Raw genomic sequence first — 20,798 nt, 5'->3', positions numbered from 1 at the left:
ACTCACCCCAAGGCCAGGATTAGATAACTTGCTCCTTCTTGTTCTGCTCATTAAAAAGTGTTGGGGAATGAAAGGATTAAGGCTATGGGTGGCCCTGGTGGTGGGTGGGGCATTGCGTTCTCAAGGAAACCACTTTCCCAAAATAAAGAGTGGATGGTGTGCGATGTACGAAAGAGACAGTGAAACAAAGCAGGGAAGACCTGGTTGGAGCCAGTTAGGTGGACTGAAAGCCCCTTGGAAATTTAGGTGAAATGGATTACCTAAAAGTTGATCTGTAACCTCACCATGATGACTAAATATGAGCAGAACATGCTTTTTAAGGGACTAGAGAGTCATTTGAATGGACATGCCAAGAGTATGTAACACAAGCACACATAAAGGATGCCCAGTAGACTGAGTGGGAGAGAAAGAGACCAATATCACTCGGCCCTCAGGATGGCACTCACATAGACTGTGGACAGAAAGACTGTGAGACCAGCTGCAGGACAGAGGTCTGCAGAGGGACCCTGACAATACTCTCAGCTCTGTTACTCAATGGATTGAGAAGCAGTGGGGCCTACTGGAGAGAGCACGGTCCTGGGAGTCAGAGGACCTGGGTTCTAATCCCAGCTCTCCCCAATGCTTGTTGTGTGACCTTGGGCAAGTCAATTAACTTCACTGTGCCTCAGATTCCTCAACTGCAAAATGGGGATTAAATGCCTGTTCTCTCTCCTACTGAGACCATGAGCACCATGTGGGACAGGGATTGGGTCAAATTTAAATTAACTTGAATATACCCTAGTGCTTAGAACAGTATTTGACAATAGTAAACTCTTAACAAATACCATAAAAACCCAAACAAAAAAACCCCACAGATTTCTTTGCTGGTGAAGAACTAGGGGAGGATTTGCTGGAGACATGAATCAACTTGACTGGATTCAGGTTTGGACCAATTACCACAAGCTTTGCTTGAACTAGGGGAGGAGTTGCAGGGGCATCTGATTAACAAAAAGGGGACAACACACAAGTTTTATTTTTTTTGTGTGTGGTATATGTTAAATGCTTACTATGTGCCAGGCACTGTACTAAGCACTGGGTTGGATACAAGGTAGTCAGGTTGAATGTACTCCAGGTCCCATATGGGGCTCACAGTCTTAATCCCCACTTTACAGATGAGGTAACCAGCAGTTGAGTGACTTGCCCAAGGTCATACAGCTGACAAATGGTGGAGATGAGATTAGAACCAAGGTTACTCTGACTTTCAGGCCAGTGCTCTATCCACTATGCCATGCTGTTTCTTTTCACCATAATTTCACCACAATTTTCAGTGAAATACTGCTCTATTTAAATTGGATTTGTAGTAGGAGAGGGAGAAGTTGCTATAGGCAATAGAGGCTTAACTTTCTGTCTTTATTGTGGTATTTATTAAGTGCTTATTATAAACCCAAAACACTCTGCTAAGCACTAGGATAGGTTGGGAAAGCAGCATGGCCTAGTGGAAGAACATGGGTCTGGAAGTCAAAGGCCTTGGGGTCCAACCCCAGCTCTGCCACTTGGCTACTGTGTGACCTTGGGCAAGTCACTTCACTTCTCTGTGTCTCAATTTTCTCAAATGTAAAATGGAGATTCAATACCTGTCTTCCTTCCTACTTAAGACTGTAAGCCCCAAATGAGAGAGGAACTATGTCCAACCTGATTATCTTGTATCTACCACAACATTTAGTACAGTGCTTGGCACATAGTAGTGAAATCCAGTATTACTATTATCAATATTACTATTATAACCAAGCCCACCAATAGATTTTACTTAGCTAAACTTGCTTTATGTATAATAATGATAGCATTTATTATATACTTAGTTAAAGGTAATCAGTGTGGACACAGTCTAAAAGGGAGGAAGAACAGGTATATTTATACATATAGAGGAGCAGTGTGCCTTAGTGGATAGAGCACGGGCCTGGGAGTCAAAAGTACTTGAGTCCTAAGCCTGGCTCCACCACATGTCAGCTGTGTGACCTTTGTCAAGTCACTTAACTTCTCTGGGCCTCAGTTATCTCATCTGTAAAATGGTGATTAAGAGTGTATCCAACTGATTAACTTGTATTTATCCCAGTGATTAGAACAGTGCTTGACACATAGTAAGGACTTAATTAGTACCATAATTATTATTGTTACTCTTATTATTATTAATACCACCATTTTACAGATGAGGAAATTGAGGCACAGTGACTTACCCAATGTCCCAGAGCAGAAAAATGGCAGAGACACTTTAATCTTTCCAAGGATATAGACAACCCAAGTAGCCAAAGACTGGCATGTATCACAGGTGGAAGAACAAGACTGGTATTCCAAGACATCTGGGGCTCTAGGAAACTGAAGCAGAGGGCAGACTGGTAAAGGGAGAGGAATCCAATTCCATTCAGTCAAATGGGCTTTGCTTGATTTGAATCTTCTCTTTCAATCAGCATGGCCTAGTGGATAGAGCACGGGCCAGTGAGTCAGAAGGACTTGGGTTCTAATCCCACCCCACCACTTGTCTGCTCTGTGACCTTGGTGATGTCACTTCACTTCTCTGGGCCTCAGTTCCCTCTCCTATAAAATGAGGATTAAGACTGTGAGTACCATGCTGAACAAGGACTGTGTCCAACCTCACTAGCTTGTATCCATCCGGGAGATAGGCACAGTGACTGGCACAAGTAAGCATTTCATAAATGTCATTAAGAAAAAAAATCAGTGCTGGATTGGTGCTAGAAGAGAGAGGTGGACAGCAAACCTCACGCTGCGCGTCTGTCCTCTGATTGGCATCCATAAGGGTGGACCTGAGGAGCTGGTTGGGTGCTAAGAAGTGGGACATCGTCTCATTTCCATTCAGCTCCAGGCTCTGAGAGCATCTGAGAATGGGTGTTGTTGCTGCTTGGGCTCTATCAAAGGTGCTGGGGGATGGCCCTCGGGCTCCTTCCGCATGGTAGGATTCAGCCTGGCACTAGAATGGTTGTAAGAGTGAAGTGAGCCATCTATCACACCGGGGCCACCAGTTTGAAGGGGGCCCTCCCTCCCAGGCCTCATCCTTTCCCTCCCCCAGGCCAGCAGAGGAGGAGAAACTATGCTTTTAATAAAGCTTTGAAGGTGGTGAGAAGCAGGATGCGGATGAGGGATTGTGACTGAAGCACTCAGTAAGTGCTCAATAGATTATTTGATATTTTGGGAAATCCTGGCATGTATGAACATTTAAAACCTAGGTGGGCAGATGGAACTCTGAGTGACTACTTGCTTGTTTCAAGCTTCATGCAAGTGAAAAGAGCAGCTCAGGGCTAGAAGCAATGAGACTAGCCGACAGTGCTCCCAATCAGCATGAGTCCAGTAAGACTTTCCTGATTTTTTGGTGGGCTAATCAGGCCCTGGAAGAACACTGGAGAACCAATGGGTGGGCTAGTGCCATTAAAAGGGTCTTTCGGTAACTGTCCTGCCCTGTTCTGTTTTGGATGACTTTGGGAACCTGTAATAGTCTTCAAATCTAGTTAGGTTGTATGGTGGTTTCTCTAGGTTCTTCCAAGCACTTAGTACAGTGCTTTACAAACAGTAAGCGCTCAATAAATATGACTGATTGAATGAATGGGTTTGTTGGAATTGCACAATCCAATCAAAAGCTACTGCAAATTTTGTACTAACATTTTCTGCTCCAATTCAGTTATTGAGCTGGGGCAAATCTGTTGAAAATGTTTGTATTTGCTGATGGATCTTGTTTTGGGTTTTTTTGGGGGGTATACGTTAAGTGCTTATTATGTGCCAGTCACTGTACTAAGTCCTGGGGAGAACTCCTTTCCTCTTCTCCCACTCCCTTCCACATCACCCTGATTTGCTCCCTTTTCTCATCCCCCCGCCCAGCCACGTAGTGCTTATATATACAGATGATGAAACTGAGGCACAGAGAAATGAAGTGACTTGCTCAAGATCACACAGCCAGAATTAGAACCCAGGTCCTTTGACTCCAAAGCCCGTGCTTTTTCTACTGGACCACGCTGCTTCCTAGGATGACATTCAGAACACGTGACTCTGTACCTTATGTACATATCTGTAATTTATTTCTTTATTTTTCAGCCTCTAGGCTGTAGACTCATTGGAGGCAGGGAATGTATTTGTTTATTGTTATAGTGTACTCTCCCAAGTGCTTAGAACAGTGCTTTGTGCCCAGTAAATGCTCAGTAAATATTATTGAATGAATGGCTTTGTAATTTGTTTAATTGTGTTAATGTCTGTCTGTCCCTCTAGACTATAAGCTTATTGTGGGCAGAGAATTTGTCTGTTGTTATAGTGTACTCTCCCAAGCATTTAGTACACTGCTCTGCACACAGTAAATGCTTAATAAATATGACTGACCCAACTGACTGACAAGTCACTGTCCCACATAGGGCTCTCACTCTTAATTCCCATTTTCTTGTTCTCAGTCTTAATTCTCATTTTACAGAGGAGGTAACTGATCTTGGTACTGAGACAGGTACTCATGATCTTGAGTAAGTGCATACAACGTGCCAAGCATTGTGGTAGATACAAGAAAATCATATTAGACATAGTCCCTGCCCCACATAGGTTTCAGGGTCCAAGAAGGAGGGAGGGAGGTTATTTTATCCCCACTATTCAGATCAGGTGACTAAGGCACACCAGTGTAAGTGACTTGCCCACTGTCAAGTGGCGGAACTGGGATTAAAACTCTGGTCTCCTGGTTTACAGTTCTATGGTTTACCCACAAGGCCATGTTAATAATAATGATGATAATAATGATGGCATTTGTGAAGCATTTACTAGGTACCAAGCACTGTTCTAAGCACTGGGGTAGATACAAAGTTATCAGGTTGTCCCATGTGGGGCTCACAGTCTTAATCCCCATTTTACAAATGGGGTAAGGGAGGCATAGAGAAGTAGAGTGACTTGCTCATAGTCACACAGCTGACAAGTGGCAGAGGTGGCATTAGAACCCACAACCTCTGACTCCCAAGCTCGTGCTCTTTCCACTAAGCCAAGCTGCTTCTCTAAGTAAAGTGACTTGCCCCAGCTCACACAGCAGGCCAGTGACAGAGGTGGGACAAGGACTTCTGTCTTCGGAGTCCCCTGCTCTGCCCACTAGGTAACAATGACTCTCTGCCCCCTTGACTAATGGGCACTTTGAAGGGCGGGGCAGTGTGTTTTGACTCTGGCGGACTTTCCCAAGTCAGTCAGTCAGTCAGTCGTATTTATTGAGCACTACTGTATGCCAAGCACCGTGCTAAGCGCTCGGGAGAGTACCATATAGACAATTAACCGACCTACCCCCTGCCTTCAACGAGCTTATAGTCTAGAGGACGAGTTTAGAAGCGCTTTAGTACCACCTGCTCTCAGCATATCCTCGACAGATCCCACTGAGTGGCAGAGGAAAGGAAAGAGAGGCAATTCTAGGGAAGGGACTGTGTGAGACGTCATTTTCACTTCTTTTCTGTGCTCTTAGACACGCTCCGGCCGCTGGCTTCGGCTCGGCTTGGGCGCAGTGTTTTCTGTTGGGTGTCGGGCTCTGCTTTCTTCGCACGTCCCAGCTCCGGGTTCTCTGCCTGTCCGGGCCGGAGGGCAGGGAGGAGGAGGAGGGCCGGGAGGAGGAGGAGGAGGACGGGGGGAGAAGGAGGAGGAGGGCAGGGAGGAGTGGGAGGAGGGCAGGGAGGAGGAGGGCAACGTCGGGACGGGGAGTCGCCCAGGAGGAGCCGGGAGCTGCAGGCTGGCCTCCAACCTAGAGCAGGGGAGAGAGCCGACCCTGCCCGGCTCCCCGGGGTCCGGGCACAGCGGGGGCCGCCGGTGGAGCGGCGGCTGGAGCCGGGCAATGTGTGAGCAGGGTCGGTGCCATCGCTGCCCCAGGCACGTGAGTGAGCGGGAGGAAGGGACTGGCACTGTCAATGGGGCTGGGGCAAGGGTGGGTCCCCTCTCCCCTCGCCTCCCCCTTTTCTTCCCCTTCCCCATTCTTCCCTTCCTCTTTCCCTCTTTCTCCTTCCCACCTTCTCCCCTCCCTCTTCCCTCCCCCTCCCTTTTCCCCGTTCCCCCCTTTCTCCCTCCCCTCTTTCCTCCCTCCCTTTTCTCCCTCCCCCTTTTCCCTCCCCCTTTCCCCCTTCCCTCTTCTCCTGCCTTTCCCCCTTTCCCCCTCTTCCCACGTCCCCTCTTTCCTCCCTCCCTCCTTTTCCCTTCTACCTTTTCTCCCTCTCCCCCTCCCCTCTTTCCCCTCTCCCCCTCCCCTCTTTCCTCCCTCCCTCCCCTCTTTCCTCCCTCCCTCCCCTCTTTCCTCCCTCCCTCCCCTCTTTCCTCCCTCCCTCCTTCCCTCTCCTCCTCCCTTTCCCCCATTCCCCCTCTCTTCCCTCCTACCCTCTTTCCTCCCTCCCTCCTTCCCCTCGTTTTCCCTTCCACCTTTTCCCCTTCCCCTCTTTCTCCTCTCCCCTTCCCCCTTTCCACCTCCTCTTCTCCCCCCACCCCCTTCCCCTCTCCTCTCCACTTCACTCCGCCCCAACCCCTGGGTCTCGGGTACTACTTTGGCCTGGATGTCTGGTCGGACGGGATGTCCCCTCATCCTACCTGCTGTGGCTCGGGCTAAAGACATTTTCCACAAGAGGTGGGGCTCCCTATAAAAGTTCCTCGGGATAAGGTGCTGCCGGGACCCCTGCCCTCCACACTCTTCCTCGCTTGACGCTCTCTTATTTTCTTTCTTTTTAGTTATAATGACAGCTCCTTCGTGGTTATTTTGCAGTGTGCAGCTGGCCTTTCTTTTTTCCGCTAGAACAGGTGAGGGGATGCTTCTTTTTTATTAATTTGTTCCTTCAATTGTAATTATTGAGCGCTTACTGGATGTAAAGCACTGTACTAAGCGCTTGGGAAAGTACAATAAAGTGATAAAGAGAGACTATCCCTGCCCACAACTAGCTCACAGTCTAGAGGGGGGAAGGCAGAGATCAATACGAGTAAACAGATATCAATATAAATAAATAAAATTACAGATATATACATTAAAGCTGTGGGGTGGTGAAAGGGGGGAAGAGCAAAGGGAGCAAGTCATGGTGATGCGGAAGGGAGTGGGAGATGAGGAAAAGTGGGGCTTAGTCTGGGAAGGCCTCTTGGAGGAGATGTGCCTTTAATAAGGCTTTGAAGAGGGGGAAAGTAATTGTCTGGAGGATTTGAGGAGTGAGTGCGTTCTAGGCCAGAGATAGGACTTGGGCCAGGGGTCGCCTTTCCTGCTCAAATCCACAAGCCAGGCGGGTGAGGGAAGAAATTTTAGATCAAATAATGAAAACTGAGTGGTGCAAAGTTCCAGATTCTCAAACCAGTAAGATTATGCTCCTCCAGTCACCCCAGAAACAGGCACTGTGAACTGACTGCTGCACCCTTTCATTCATCATTCAATACTGAGCTCTTACTATGTGCAGAGTACTGTACTAAACACTTGGAATGTATAATTCAGCCAACAGATAAAAACAATCCCTGCCCAATGACGGGCTCCCAGTCTAGGAAATGGGTTCTTGATGATCATTGGCAGCCTAAAAGAAATCCCAAGAAGCTGAGAGACCAAGTTTGCAAAATTGAAGCCTTTTTCCATGCCGTGCATTTTACCATGGCCTTGTAAAAATGCACAACTTTGCATCTGTTGCACTTTGCACTTCATCACCTTTAAAGCCTACACAAATACATTAAAAAAATTATTAGAATTATTATTCATTATGTACTTTTTAGTGTCTTCCTCCCCAGCTTGATTGAAAGATCCTGGAAGGCAGGGCTCTCTGCTCTGTTGTACTCAACCAAGTGCTTACTACAGGGCTTTGCACAGAGTAACCGCTCAGTAAATGGTATTGATGAAATGGTATTTTACTGAATAATTTAATCCACTGAGTATCACCTTGGCCCATCTGACCAAGAAACATTGAGTGGGTTCTGCCTTTAGTGTACATGTTTATGACTTTCTTTCTTTCCCTAGAGAACTGCAAAGTCAGCAGTTTAAAGAAAAGCTCAATAGCAGGGCAACCTTTTCCGCTCCAGTGCCAGGCTGCCATAGGTTACAGAAGTGAAATCATCACCTACAGTGTGAGTTGGTATAAAAACTCCAATGAAACCTCATTGTTATCGGGAAAAAATTCAAGAATCTATCAGCATCAGGACTGGATTTGGTTTCTTCCCCTAACATTAGAAGACACAGGGATTTATCATTGCATTATAAGGTAAGTTCTTAGATGAAAGCTCTCTCTGTATGTGTGTCTCCTCCCTAAAAACTCATACCCAAGCATCAGGGTGCTGAGCCTTAACACACCCTGAAAAAGGGGTGTACCAGCTTTGGGATATTGTTGTGACTAATTGCAGTCTCTTCTCCATATGCTATGTATTAGGGTGAAAGGCTCCTTTCTTTTCCTTGCCACTAAGGACACAGAGTCTTTCCTCTAGGGGCAGGAAGCAAAGGAGACTTTATTGCCATCCACACACTGGGATACACTCACTCCCAAGAAAAGAATTAAGTAGAATACTTGCAAGACTGTAGATGTGTTCTGATGAAGATAGAAGTATGATTGGCAGAATACCATTGTAATTACTATGCTATTTTTGTTATTAGAATGTATGTATTGAGATTCAGAGCCTCTCATGTGCTGTCCAGTTGTGCTAGGGAATAAGAGATCTCAACTCTCCCTTTTTATGATATTTGACAGGACTCACTATGTGGGAAGCACCATTCTAAATGCTGGTGTTGATACAATTTAATCAGGTCTGACAAAATCCCTGTCACACATGGTGCTCAGAGTCAAAGTAGAAGAGAGAACAAGCATTGAGTTCCCCATCTTACAGATGAGGAAACCTAAGCTCAGAGAAGTGAAGTGACTTGCCCAAGGTCACACAGCAGGCAAGTGGCAGATTGGAATTAGAAGCCAGGACCTCTGATTCTCAAATCCTTGCTCTTTCCACTGGACAATGCTGCTCCTCTTCCCACAATCCATCAATTTCCTGAGAAACTTCACCTTGTCCACTAACATGCATAATTTAAAAATGTCTATGTGTACTCCAAGCATTTTATAAATTTTTGAAAAAATCAATAATCGATAGTATTTACTGAGCACTCAAAGTATGCAGAGCACTTTACTAAGTGCTTGGGAAAGTGCAATAGAGTGGAGAACATCTTTTGAACTTTGGTTGCATTTTCCAAGTGCTTATTGCAGTATATTGACCCTTTCAATAAATAGAATTATCACTCCTTCAGGAGGAGTAATCTAATGGGAGAGACATAAAGAATTAATTATTGATGAGGAAAAAAGAACAGAAAGTTGGATAGTTGAATAAATACATGCTTAAGGAGTCGAATTTATAAACTATGTTCAAAATTACTTTTTAATCCATTGAAAATTTATTTAAGGTAGCATGACCTAACTGAGAGTGTTAAGTCAAAAGGCTTCCAGAAGGGGACTGGGTTCTAGTCCCCTTCTCTGTCACTGCCTGATGTTCAACCTGAGGAAAGTTACTTAAATTCTCTGTGTCTCAAGTTTGTCATCTGTCATTACCTCCCAGGTATGATGTGAGGGTAAAATGAGATAACTGATTGAAAAGCTCTTGGGAGTTCAAGGTGGATATTATTATTGAAACAGTCCCTCTCTAGTGCACATTTTAAAAGAACTACTAGAACACTATAAGAGTTGAATCAATCAATTAATGTTATTTTTTAAGTGCTTACTATGTGAAGCACATGTAGAGATATGATGTCCTGCCCTCAAGGAGTTTACAGTCAAGTGAAAGTACCAGAAAGCAATATAGTTTTTCTCTAGTAGCTTAGTATTTTCTGATTTGTAGTCAACTGAGTCTTGCATGGTACCTTACCAAGATTTTACATCCTTTTTTTTGTATTATATTTGTATGATACAAGGTGGGAGTTCATTACTCTCCTACTTGACAGCTGGGAAAATTGAGGAGCTAAATTACTTGATTAAGTTCACCGAGTCAGTGAAGGATCCAGAACTTGATCTCAGGTCTCCTGACTTCCAGAAAGAGTACTTTCCACATGGCCATACTTCTTGCCCAGCATGTCTTGGTATACACATTTGCCAGCACCAATCACTGACTCACTTGAGCTGCTTTTGGTTACATTAGCAGGTGTAATTACTTCATCTAATGCAGTAATACTGATTGGAGGACTTGATTTTCTAGTTACCAAGTGGTAGGAAGTGGAATCCTGGGAGAGGATCCTGACAGGAAGATTCCAACAAGGTAAATCTCTTCTCCCCTGAAGAGTTGTGGGACCTTCCCTCCTAGCATTTTCTTCAGGAAGCATGGTGAGCTGATAGTCAGGTTGAATAGGCTTGGAAATTAGGGTGACCTAGATGTCCAGTGGCATTTCTCAGATTGAGCCCTCCCTTTCCTTCTGCCTCTCTTCCCCATTCCCTCTACTCCTTCCCTCTGCTCTCCCCCCTACTCCTCCCCACTGCACTTGTGTATATTTGTATTATTTATTACTCTATTTTATTAATGATGTGTATATATCTATTAATCTATTTATCTATCTTGATGGTATTGATGCCTGACTACTAGTTTCGCTGTCTGTCTCCCCCTTTTAAATTGTGAGCCCATTGTTGGGCAGAGATTGTCTCTGTTGCTGAATTGTACATTCCAAGTGCTTAGAACTGTGTTCTACACATAGTAAGTGCTCAATAAATATGATTGAATGAATGAATGATCATCCTTTTGGATCAGAAGTTAGCACTACACTGGCACCCTTTTTTAGGGTAATTGTTAAGCATTTACTATATGCCAGGCACTGTTCTAAGTAAGCACTGGGATAGATATGAGATAATAAGGTGGACACAGTCCTTTGGGTCTCGGGCCTGTGCTCTTTCCATTAGGCCATGCTATGCAGAGGAAGCAGCATGGTTTAGTGGATAGAGCTTAGGCCTGGAAGGCAGAAGGACCTGGGTTCTAATCCCAGATCTGCTACATGTCTGCTGTGTGACCTTGGGAAAGTCACTTAACTTCTCTGTGCCCCAGTTACCTTATCTGTAAAATGGGGGTAAGAGTGTAAGCCCCATATTGGACAGGGACTGTGTCCAAACTGATTAACTTGAATAATCCCCAGCACTAACAGTGTTTAGCACTTAGTAAGCACTTAACAACTGCTGTTATTGGTAGTAATAATAATAATAACCAACATTTATCCCATAAGGTGAACAGTGGAGGTTGACATAGAATTCAGGATTGATGGATCAATTTTTGCCTAGGTTTAGGACTCCTCCAGGGATCCAAATCTAAGTTTGTACCACTCTCTAGTCTCCATTTCCAGAATGGTGTCAGATGGTACTCATCCAGAAATACTGTGGTTACATATTGGTAACTGACAGGAAATAAGGGAACCAGAAGGCATTTTGGCTTTCTGGCTGCTTCAAGGTTGTGCCGGTCTTGTTTTTAGATTGCTGCAAAAAAATGGGGTTCACAGGGCCAGTGCCTGTAATATATGACTTTGGGTTTTAAAAAAAATACAGAGACTTTTTATAAGTAGCCTATGCATAGGATCAGGTACAAGAGAGCACTGATAAGTATTGGGAGTGATAGTTGTGGAGGGCAAATTTTTTTGTTTCTAATGTAATAAAAATAATCATTATGGTATTTAAGCACTTATTATGTGCCAAGCACTGTTCCACGTTCTGGGGTAGATATGTCATTCAGGTTGGACACAGTCCCTGTCCCACATGGGGCTCACACTCTTAATCCCCATTTTACAGATGAGGGAACCGAGGCACAGAGAAGTTAAGTAACTTGCCCAAGGTCACACAGCAGACATTTGGCAGAGCTGGGAATAGAACCCAGGTCCTTATGACTTCCAGGCCTGTTCTCTATTCACTCATTCAATTATATTAATCACTTACTGTGTGCAGAGCACTTGGGAGAGTACAATACAATAATAAACTGTCTTATTCCCTGCCCACAAAGGACTTACAGTCTAGAGTTGGGGAAACAGACATCAATACAAATAAATAAAATTACAGCTATGTACATAAGTGCTATGGGGCTGGATGGGGAAGAGAAAAGGGAGCAAGTCAGAGCAATGCAGAAGGGAGTGGAATATGAGGAAAAGTGGGACTTAGTCTGGGAAGACCTCTTGGAGATGTACCTTCAAAAAGACTTTGAAGGGTGGGAGAGTAATAATTCGTCAGATTTGAGGAGGGAGGACGTTCCAGGCCAGGCAGGATGTGGACTAGGGTTTGGATGAAGTTAGATTTAGATGCAATCTAATCAGGTTGGACACATTCCATATTTCAAGTGGGGTTCACAGTCCTAATGCCCATTTTACAGATGAGGAAACCTAGGCACAGAAAAGTGAAGTGATTTACCCAAGGTCACACAGCAGACAACTGGCAGAGTTGAGATTAGAACCCAAGGCCTCTGACTCTCAGGCCTGTGCTCTTTCCACTAGGCCACACTGCTCCACCCCTTTCACAGGATTTACCATCTAGGTGGTGGGGAGGACAAACATGTAGAAAAGAGAAATACATTACAGACAATGGGAGCTTTTAAAAATGAGAGAAAAGGCAACACAGATGAATGAATGTTTGGAGAGAGCAGTACTGATGTTCTTCTGACTTTGCTTTCAAGCTGTTTCACTTTGCAGTGTTCTAACAGTCAGGAGAGGACAGGCTGCTTCAGCATGGACACTCGCTGGTTCAGGTGGGAGGGGAAGATTTCTCTGAGCAAGAGATATCTCTGCAGCTCCCCAGGCCTGGTCCTGATCCTGCCTGAATGATTCTTCCTTCCTCATTTAAAGATGAATCCCCATTAATGAAGAAATTAAAATGACAACAGGCTCATAGAGAGCTGGAGCAATAGATGTCTATTTGTCTATTAGGAGAAATTTGCGGTTGATTCTGTTTGGTAGCTGGGGGGAGGTACCTAATGACTTCAAACTATCAGTGGTATTTATTGAGTGCTTACTATGTGCAGAGCAGAACAGGCTCATAGAAAGCCAGAACAATAGATGTCTATTTGTCTAATAGGTTAATTTGTGGATGGTTCTGTTTGGAAGCAGGGGGAAGGTAGCTAGAGACTTCAGTGGTATTTATTGAGCGCTTACTATGAGCAGAGCACTGTACTAAGTGCCTGGGAAAGTACAATACAGAAGAATTAATTACTTGTCAAAATCTTTTTTAAGGAAGCCTGAGAATTTATACTTCTGTTTGAGTCCTATTTCTGCTGTCTCATTTACAGGAATTCATTGAAATGTACCAGAGTAAATATCAACTTGACGGTTTTCAAAAGCAGTGAGAATTGGTGTGATAATCATAAGGAGGATCTTCAGAAGTTGTTAATATATATTCCACTGTCCTTGGGAAAGTTCAAGATGATTACATGCCCTCTGCCTAAATTTCCAGCGAACATTACTTTTAATTCAGTTGAATGGCATAAGGTATTTACTCACTGATTTTTTCTCTCCTCCAATATCATCGATGGAATTTTGAGTGCTTACTATAATAACGTTGGTATTTGTTAAGTGCTTACTATGTGCCGAGCACTGTACTAAGCGCTGGGGTAGACACAGGGGAATCAGGTTGTCCCATGTGGAGCTCACAGTCTTAATCCCCATTTTACAGATGAGGTAACTGAGGCACCGAGAAGTTAAGTGACTTGCCCGAAGTCACACAGCTGACAAGTGGCAGAGCAGGGATTCGAACCCATGACCTCTGACTCCAAAGCCTGTGCTCTTTCCACTGAGCCACACTTCTTCCCATGTGAAGAGCACTGTAATAAGCTCTTTATATATTTAAGTCCTTACTATATACCAGACACTGTACTAAGCACTGGGGTAGGTAGATACAAGCTAATTAGGTTGGAAATAGTCCTTGTCTCACATGGGCTCACAGTCTTAATCCCCATTTTACAGATGTAGTACCTAAGGCACAGAGAAGTGAAGTGACTTGCCCAAGGTCAGCTGACAAGTGGAGCCAGGATTAGAACCCAGGTCCTTCTGACTCCCAGGTCTGTGCTCTTTCCACTAGAACATGCTGCTTCTAACCTTTTGGCAGAGTACAGTACAACAGATTTGATAGATACCTTCCCTATCCTCAATGGATTTACAATCTAAAGGGAGAGATGGACATAATATAAATGAATAATTCATAATGTATGCTATTGATACATGAATGAGTGCTGTTGATAAATGCAACAGTGCAGGAAGGGGTGACCTTCACATGCACATGGCATGGGAAGAATTGTTAGTCACCCATGGTCTTGTCAGCCACCTCCAGGCACTTAATTTCACCATCAAACCTGAAAGACAGCTCTATATCTTCTTCTGTGGGATTTAGGACTGCAAACAGATTCAGAGCAACAAAGAATTCCACCTCAAGATGCAGAATCTTATTATTGCCAGTGTGTCTGCCCAGAATGCAGGATTATACAGATGCAACGCAACGTTCTCGTTCATGGGAAAGCATTACAGCATTTCACGTAACATTCTAGGCTTTCTAGGTAAGTATGCTGACTGTATTGGACTGGAGTGGTTCTTCAGACCTCAGTATTAGTGCTCTACTATGTAGCGTGGTCTGGTGGAAAGTGGAGGAGGCTGGTAATCAGGAGAACTGAGTTCTAATCCTACCTCTGCTGATGGTGTGCTTTGTGACCTTAGGAAAATCACCTACCTAATCTCTCTGGTCTTCCATTTCCTCATTTGCAAGTGGAGATAATACCTGCCACTCCTAACACAACAGGGATAATATGAAGATAAAATGAAAAACTAATGTGAAAATGTTTTGGAAAAATGACAATGATAACCAATACAAGGTGGCATTGTATGGGGGATGAGGCCTCATTTTTTGGATGAGCTCTGTATCTCTTTAATGGCCTTTTGTGGCACTCTTTCCCCACAAACCATGTCCCTCCCTATATTCAAAATCCTTTTAAAAGCCACCTTCTCCAAAATTAATTGTTTAATCCCCACTTTTCTGGCACTGCTTCAACCACCTAAGAACTAATGTCTGCTTTGTCTCTACATGTCTACTGCTACGTCACATTTTCTATTTGTGATTCACCATTTGGATCTATGCCCTTCTCTTTTGCTTTTTTAAAAATGGTATTTAAGTGCCTACTGTGGGCCAGGCACTATTCGAAGCCCTGGTGTAGGTATAGGCTGATAAGGTGTCACGTGGGTCTCATAGTTTTAACCCCCATTTAACAGTTGAGGCAACTGAGATCCAGAAAAGTGAAATTACTTGCCCCAGGTACCAAAGCAGAGAGTTGACAAGTTTTCTGACTCCCAGGCCCATGCTCTTTCAAGGTGCTTAAGGGTTTCAGATTCAAGTGAATAGGCAATGCAGAAGGTAGAGCAGATAGGGGAAGTGAGGGCTTAGTTAGGAAAGGCCTGTTGGATGAGGTGTGATTTTCTTCTTTTTTTTTCAACACATGGGGAAAGTGTGGTCTGTCAGTTATGAAGGTTAAGGGAATTTCAGTTCAGGGGCCATGATCAAGGAGTCGGTGGCACAATAGAGAAGATTAAGGTAAGTTGTCACTAGAGGAGCCAAAAATGTGGGGTGGGTGTAATGGGAAATCAACAAGATAGGGTAGGAAGGGGAGCACTGATTAAGTGCCATAAAATCCCGGGTAATAAGTTTCTGTTCAATGTAGAGTTGGATGGGCAACCCCTGGAGGTTTTTGAGGAAAGGGTATATGTAGACTGTGGTTTTTTTTGTTTGTTTTGTTTCTTTGGGGTTGGGAAGAATGATCCCTTCCCCCAGTTATAAATGGAAAGTGCCCCTGCCCCTTACTAAACTCCCATATTGAGGTTTGAGAGTTGAGATTTGGCTTGACCCTATCTTTTAGGGTGTGGACCAAGGGGTTTCCTGAAGTTTGGCAGACATTTGGCACCCTTACAACTTCTGAAGATGGACTAGGTGGGGTTAAATAGTCTCTAAAATAAAGCCTGTCTGACCATTTAAGTATGAGTGGAAAATATAGGTATGAGCCTGTTGTTGGGCAGGGATTGTCTCTATCTATTGCAGAATTGTATGTTCCAAGCACTTAGTACAGTGCTCTGAGCATAGTAAGCTCTCAATAAATATGATTGAATGAATGAAACTGTACAGAATAATATTTTGATGTCAGTTATCTTGCAGTACAGTTGGGTCATTTTTGTCTCTAATAAGAAATGTGTTTATTGTCTGAGCAGAAAAGAGTGAGGAACCAGAAAGTATTGTGGGAAAACGACCTGAGATCCTCTATCCCCAAAACAATTCAATTGAAGTAAAACTTGGTAAGTAACATAACAAATCAGTAAGATTCAGGAAACAAGGATAAAGAAATTCTGTAGTGACATACAGTAATAACTGTTATAACCTATCTTCAAGGAGTGGTATTATTGAGAAGCAGTTTGACATAATGGATAGAGCATGGGCCTGGGAGTCACAAGGTCATGGATTCTAACTCCGGCTCCCCGACTTGTCTGTTGTGTGGCCTTGGGCAAGTCACTTCACTGCTCTGGGTGTCAGTTACCTCATCTGTAAAATGAGGATTGAGACTGTGAGCCCCATGTGGGACAGGGATTGTGTCCAACCTGATTTGAGACTGTGAGCCTGTCATTGGGCAGGGATTGTCTCTGTTTCCAAATTGTACATTCCAAGTGCTTAGTACAGTGCTCTGTTCATAGTATGTGCTCAATAAATGCTATTGAATGAATCCACCCCAGCGCTTAGTACAGTGCCTGCACACAGTAAGTGCTTAACAAATACCATTATTATTATTATTATTGAGCACTTATGGGGTGCAAGCACTGTACCAAGGTCTTGGGAGAGTACAGAACCTTAGACTTTCGCTGCTCAGAATTCCTTAACTCCCATTCTCTCCTGGACCCCTTCCAATCTGGCTTCCGTCCCCTCCACTCTACCGAGACTGCTCTCTCTAAGATCACCCATGACCTCCTTCTTGCCAAATCCAATGGCTTCTACTCCATTCTAATCCTCCTTGACCTCTCTGCTGCCTTTGACACTGTCGACCATCCCCTCCTCCTCCATACCTTATCTCACCTTGGCTTCACGGACTCTGTCCTCTCCTGGTTCTCCTCTTACCTCTCTGGCCGATCATTCTCAGTCTCCTTCGCTGGAGCCTCCTCCCCCTCCCATCCTTTAACTGTTGGAGTTCCTCAAGGGTCAGTTCTTGGCCCTCTTCTGTTCTCCATTTACACTCACTCCCTTGGTGAACTCATTCGCCCTCACGGCTTTGACTACCATCTCTACGCAGATGACACACAGATCTACATCTCTGCCCCTGTCCTCTCCCCCTCCCTTCAGGCTCACATCTCCTCCTGCCTCCGGGACGTCTCCACCTGGATGTCGGCCCGCCACCTAAAACTCAACATGAGCAAGACTGAGCTCCTCATCTTCCCTCCCAAACCCGGTCCTCTCCCAGACTTCCCTATCACCGTGGATGGCACGACCATCCTTCCTGTCTCTCAGGCCCGCAATCTCAGTGTCATCCTTGACTCGTCTCTCTCGTTCACCCCACACAGCCTATCTGTTTCTGAGACCTGCCAGTTTCACCTTTACAGTATCGCCAAGATCCACCCTTTCCTCTCCACCCAAATGGCTACCTTACTGCTACAGGCTCTTGTTATATCCCGGCTAGACTACTGTCTCAGCCTTCTCTCTGATCTCCCTTCCTCCTCTCTCGCCCCGCTCCAGTCTATTCTTCACTCCGCTGCCTGGCTCATCTTCCTGCAGAAACGATCTGGGCATGTCACTCCCCTTCTTAAACACCTCCAGTGGTTACCTATCAACCTCCGCTCCAAACAAAAACTCCTCACTCTAGGCTTCAAGGCTCTCCATCACCTTGCCCCTTCCTACCTCTCCTCCCTTCTCTCTTTCTACTGCCCACCCCGCACGCTCTGCTCCTCTGCCGCCCACCTCCTCACCGTCCCTCGGTCTCGCCTATCCCGCTGTCGACCTCTGGGCCACGTCCTCCCGCGGTCCTGGAATGTCCTCCCTCCTCACCTCCGCCAAACTGATTCTCTTCCCCTCTTCAAAACCCTACTTAAAACTCACCTCCTCCAAGAGGCCTTCCCAGACTGATCTCCCCTTCTCCCTCTACTCCCTCTACCGCCCCCCTTCACCTCTCCGCAGCTAAACCCTCTTTCCCCCCCATTTCCCTCTGCTCTTCCCCCTCTCCCGTCCCATCCCCTCAGCACTGTACTCGTCTGCTCAACTGTATATATTTTCATTACCCTATTTATTTTGTTAATGAAATGTACATCGCCTTGATTCTATTTAGTTGCCATTGTTTTTACGAGATGTTCTTCCCCTTGACTCTATTTATTGCCATTTTTCTTGTCTGTCTGTCTGTCTCCCCCGATTAGACTGTAAGCCCGTCAAACGGCGGGGACTGTCTCTATCTGTTGCCGACTTGTTCATTCCAAACGCTTAGTACAGTGCTCTGAACATCGTAAGTGCTCAATAAATACTATTGAATGAATGAATGAACTTGGTAGCCATTATCCCGATCTCTAAAGTGCTTACAGTCATTCCAGGTGAGAGGCACAATTATATAGAATATGATTACAGCCGAAGATGAAGAACTGGCAAAATGTCCTATTCTTCCAGATGAATATCTTATTCTTCCAGATTAATGGACTAAATCTTGTTCTGAATTTAAGGAAATGAAGGGACCTGGGTATTTTATCCATTATTTGGTAACATTTTTCCCCACCTACAAGACTAGTCTTATGTCATTCATTCAATAGTATTTATTGAGCGCTTACTATGTGCAGAGCACTGTACTAAGCGCTTGGGATGAACAAGTCGGCAACAGATAGAGACGGTCCCTGCCGTTTGTGTCGATGAGGATGGTTCACTATTACCACTGCTTTTCAGAGCACGGACCAGGGAGTTCGTTGGACTTGGGTTCTAATCCCAACTCTACCACATGTCCACTGAGTGACCTTGGGCAAGTCACTTCACTTCTCTGGGCCTCAGTTACTTCATCTGTGAAAATGGGGTTTAAGAGTGTGAGCCCCATGTGGGACTGGAACTGGAACTGTGTCCAACCTGATTGACTTGTATCTACTCCAGTGCTTAGAACAGTGCTTGACCCATAGTAAATGCTTAACAAGGAGCATAATAATTATTATTATTCTCTCTCTAAGTGGTGTCGAGGTGAGGAGCTGACCTGTGTTACTTCACAGGGAATAACCAAAACAGAGTTGTGTAGGTGAGGGGTGGATGGGTGAGGATTTCTACCCACAACATGATTTTCCTTCTTGTGTACTTTCCATTCCACAGCATCCCAGAAAGGGTCCTGGGAAGACCATGGGTAGGGTCTGTTGTGGGCATTACTCCAGAGTCTCCAGGCAGCTGGCCTTGAAGGGAAACCTTGAATATTCCTTTATTAGCAGGTTCACCCATGGTCTGGAAATGTAATGAAGATTAAATCATGTTCTAAGTGTTGGGGTAGGTTCAAGCTAATTAGGTAGGACACAGTCCCTGTTCTGTGTGGGGCTCACAGTCTAGATAGGAGGGAGAACAGATATCCCCATTTTACAGTTGAGGAAACTGAGACACAGGGAAGGTAAGTGACTTGCCAAAGGTCACATAGCAAGCAATCTAAGATTAGAGCACAGGTCCTTTGACTACCAGGCCAATGCTCTATCCAGTAGGCTATGCTGCTGATAGTACGTAACTTATTCCTCGTGGCAGAATCTGGCTCATTCTTGCCTCTGTATTCCTGGTAGTGATATTATTAATAATAATTGTGGTATTTGTTAAGATCTTACTATGTGTCAGGCACTGTAATAAGTGCTGGGGTGAATGCAAACAAATCTGGTTGGTTACAGTCCCTGCCCCACATGGGGCTCACAGTCGCAATCCTCATTTTAAAGATGAGGTTACTGAGGCCCAGAGAAGTGAAGTGACTTGCTCAAGGTGACACAGGAGACAAGTGGTAGAGTTGGAATTGGAACCCGTGCCCTTCTGACTCCCAGGCTCTATCTACTACACCATGATGCTCTCTACCTAGTTTTTCACAGGTGCATTCCTGTACCAGAGGATCACTGCTTGGAGCACAAGCTCCAGGCCCAGGGTACTGGCAGGCCTCCCATCAAACCATGAACAGAGTATAATGTGATGCTGGGAAACATCCTACCCTCTAGGAGCTTCTTGGTTAAAGCAGGAGGGGTTGACTCTGTAGAACAAAACTCAAAGAATAGACATAGTGATCATGAATGGTGAAATGTCACAACATTGCTAAAAATCAACCTTTCTTCTCCATCCACACTGCTACCCTCTTATCTTATCCCACCTTGATTACTATCAGCCTCCTTACTGACCTCCCTGCCTCTGTCTCTCACCTCTTCAGTTCATACTTCACTCTGCCACCTGGATCATTTTTCTAAAAGACCATTCAGTCCGTTTCCCCACTCCTCACGAACCTCCAGTGGTTACCCATCCAGCTCTGTATAAAACAGAAATCCTTACTGTTGGCTTTAAAGAACTCCATCCATCACCTTGCCCCTTTAATCTTACTTCTCTGATTTCCTACTACAACACATCCACAGCACTTAGAATGGTGTTTGGCACATAGTATGCACTTAAATATCATAAAAATTCTTATTATTATCCCACACATTTCACTCCCCTAATGCTAACCTCGAACTTGTCTATCTGGTCAATGACTCCTTGCCTCTCTCCTGATCTGACAGATGATCACCCTCCTCACCTTCAAAGCCTTAATTGAAAGCACATCTCTTCCAAGAGAACTTCCCTGACTACACCCTCATTTCCTCTTCTCTCACTCCCTTCTGTGCCCCCCTTGCACTTGCCCCTTTTATT

The 20,798-nt window shown here is 44.8% G+C and overlaps 1 protein-coding gene across 1 annotated transcript in view; it reads left to right on the top strand.

Annotated features, from left to right (window-relative positions):
• The first annotated feature begins 288 nt into the window (after positions 1 to 288).
• The window catches only part of IL1RL2 (interleukin 1 receptor like 2), a 50,471-nt gene continuing 29,961 nt past the window's right edge, over positions 289 to 20,798 (top strand). The window contains exons 1-7 of the mRNA XM_039914601.1: positions 289 to 355; positions 6,700 to 6,768; positions 7,952 to 8,192; positions 10,156 to 10,215; positions 13,201 to 13,399; positions 14,298 to 14,460; positions 16,154 to 16,237. Coding sequence (XP_039770535.1) covers positions 289 to 355; positions 6,700 to 6,768; positions 7,952 to 8,192; positions 10,156 to 10,215; positions 13,201 to 13,399; positions 14,298 to 14,460; positions 16,154 to 16,237 — 883 coding nt within the window. The remainder of the gene's footprint in view (positions 356 to 6,699; positions 6,769 to 7,951; positions 8,193 to 10,155; positions 10,216 to 13,200; positions 13,400 to 14,297; positions 14,461 to 16,153; positions 16,238 to 20,798) is intronic.

Source organism: Ornithorhynchus anatinus, chromosome 2 (assembly GCF_004115215.2).
Source record: "Ornithorhynchus anatinus isolate Pmale09 chromosome 2, mOrnAna1.pri.v4, whole genome shotgun sequence".
Taxonomy (NCBI): Eukaryota; Metazoa; Chordata; class Mammalia; order Monotremata; family Ornithorhynchidae; genus Ornithorhynchus; species Ornithorhynchus anatinus.
The sequence above is the reverse complement of the archived record's forward strand: the minus strand, read 5'-3'. Positions and strand labels throughout refer to the sequence as shown.